This window comes from Austrofundulus limnaeus, unplaced genomic scaffold (assembly GCF_001266775.1).
Source record: "Austrofundulus limnaeus strain Quisiro unplaced genomic scaffold, Austrofundulus_limnaeus-1.0 Scaffold68, whole genome shotgun sequence".
Lineage (NCBI taxonomy): Eukaryota > Metazoa > Chordata > Actinopteri > Cyprinodontiformes > Rivulidae > Austrofundulus > Austrofundulus limnaeus.
Window position 1 is genome coordinate 1,213,327 of NW_013952470.1, and position 1,034 is coordinate 1,214,360.

At 44.0% G+C, this 1,034-nt stretch overlaps 1 protein-coding gene across 1 annotated transcript in view; it reads right to left on the reverse strand.

Annotated features, from left to right (window-relative positions):
- Positions 1-821, reverse strand: part of hspb7 (heat shock protein family, member 7 (cardiovascular)) — a 2,217-nt gene extending 1,396 nt beyond the window's left edge. The window contains exon 1 of the mRNA XM_014010401.1: positions 418-821. Coding sequence (XP_013865855.1) covers positions 418-583 — 166 coding nt within the window. The 5' untranslated portion in view covers positions 584-821. The remainder of the gene's footprint in view (positions 1-417) is intronic.
- Between the last annotated feature and the right edge of the window lie 213 nt (positions 822-1,034).

Here is a 1,034-nt window from a genome sequence, read left to right on the forward strand (position 1 = left end):
TGTGTGTGTGTGTGTGTGTGTGTGTGTGTGTGTGTGTGTGTGTGTGTTAAGCTTCATATACCAAAGGTGAAACATTCAAAACACAGCCTCTGTCCCTATCTTTAACACATCAAACATATAAGCCTGTTTAAAGGCTCATGTCAGGTATTTTCCCTCTCACCATGAGGACTTACAGATCCATGAGCTGCACCCGACACTCTGAAGTGAAATATCTCCTAAAGCCACGATATATTTCAAAAACAGACACTAAAAAGAAAAGGATCCTGTAAAAATACAGCATGTTTGCCTTCACATTTCACACAAACTCCTTTCAAACAGAAACAAACTATCATTAAACCAGTCTGAGAACTTACTCAAATTACTATTTTGTTCACAGATTTAATCCCAAATCTTTGAATTTTTTTTTTTACAACTTACTGGAAAAGCCCAACGTGTTGCCTCCGGGCCTCATGAAGGAGTCAAAGTCCTCGGCGAACAGACCCCGGCTCTTCTCCATGTATGGGTTACAGGAGGATGAAGTGGAGGAGGAGGTCTGGTGGAAACTACGCTCCGAACGGTAGGCAGAGGAGTTGGTCACACTCATGGATGGTTTGAAGTGCTGGATAAGGCAGAGGAGGAGAGTAAAAAGGAGAGAAGAGGGAGGCGGAGAGAGGGAATTTTTTATTTATTTTTTTCCTCTTCCTGAAGCAGCAATGGAAGTCTTCCAACAGCCCGAATGTTACAGATTAATCTCCCAACTTTTCAGTTTCGAACAATTCTTCCCCCTTTTTTTAATGCCTTTGTTGTTTATTCCAAGGTCGTTGACTTGTCCTCGCTCGCCTGCAGCCAATCACACGCAGGCCTTATATACCGCATGCATGTTGGAGCGAGGTGGCACACGTGTCACAGCTTATTGGAAAAGGGTAATAGAGTTCTATTTTTATCAGGAGACGCACAGAGGGATGTAGAAGAGAGGCTGTGGTTGGAAAAGTTCTGAGCAATGAAGGGCCCGGGGTTAAGAGAGTGGGATTCGATAGAGATGTGGGGGAGAGGGG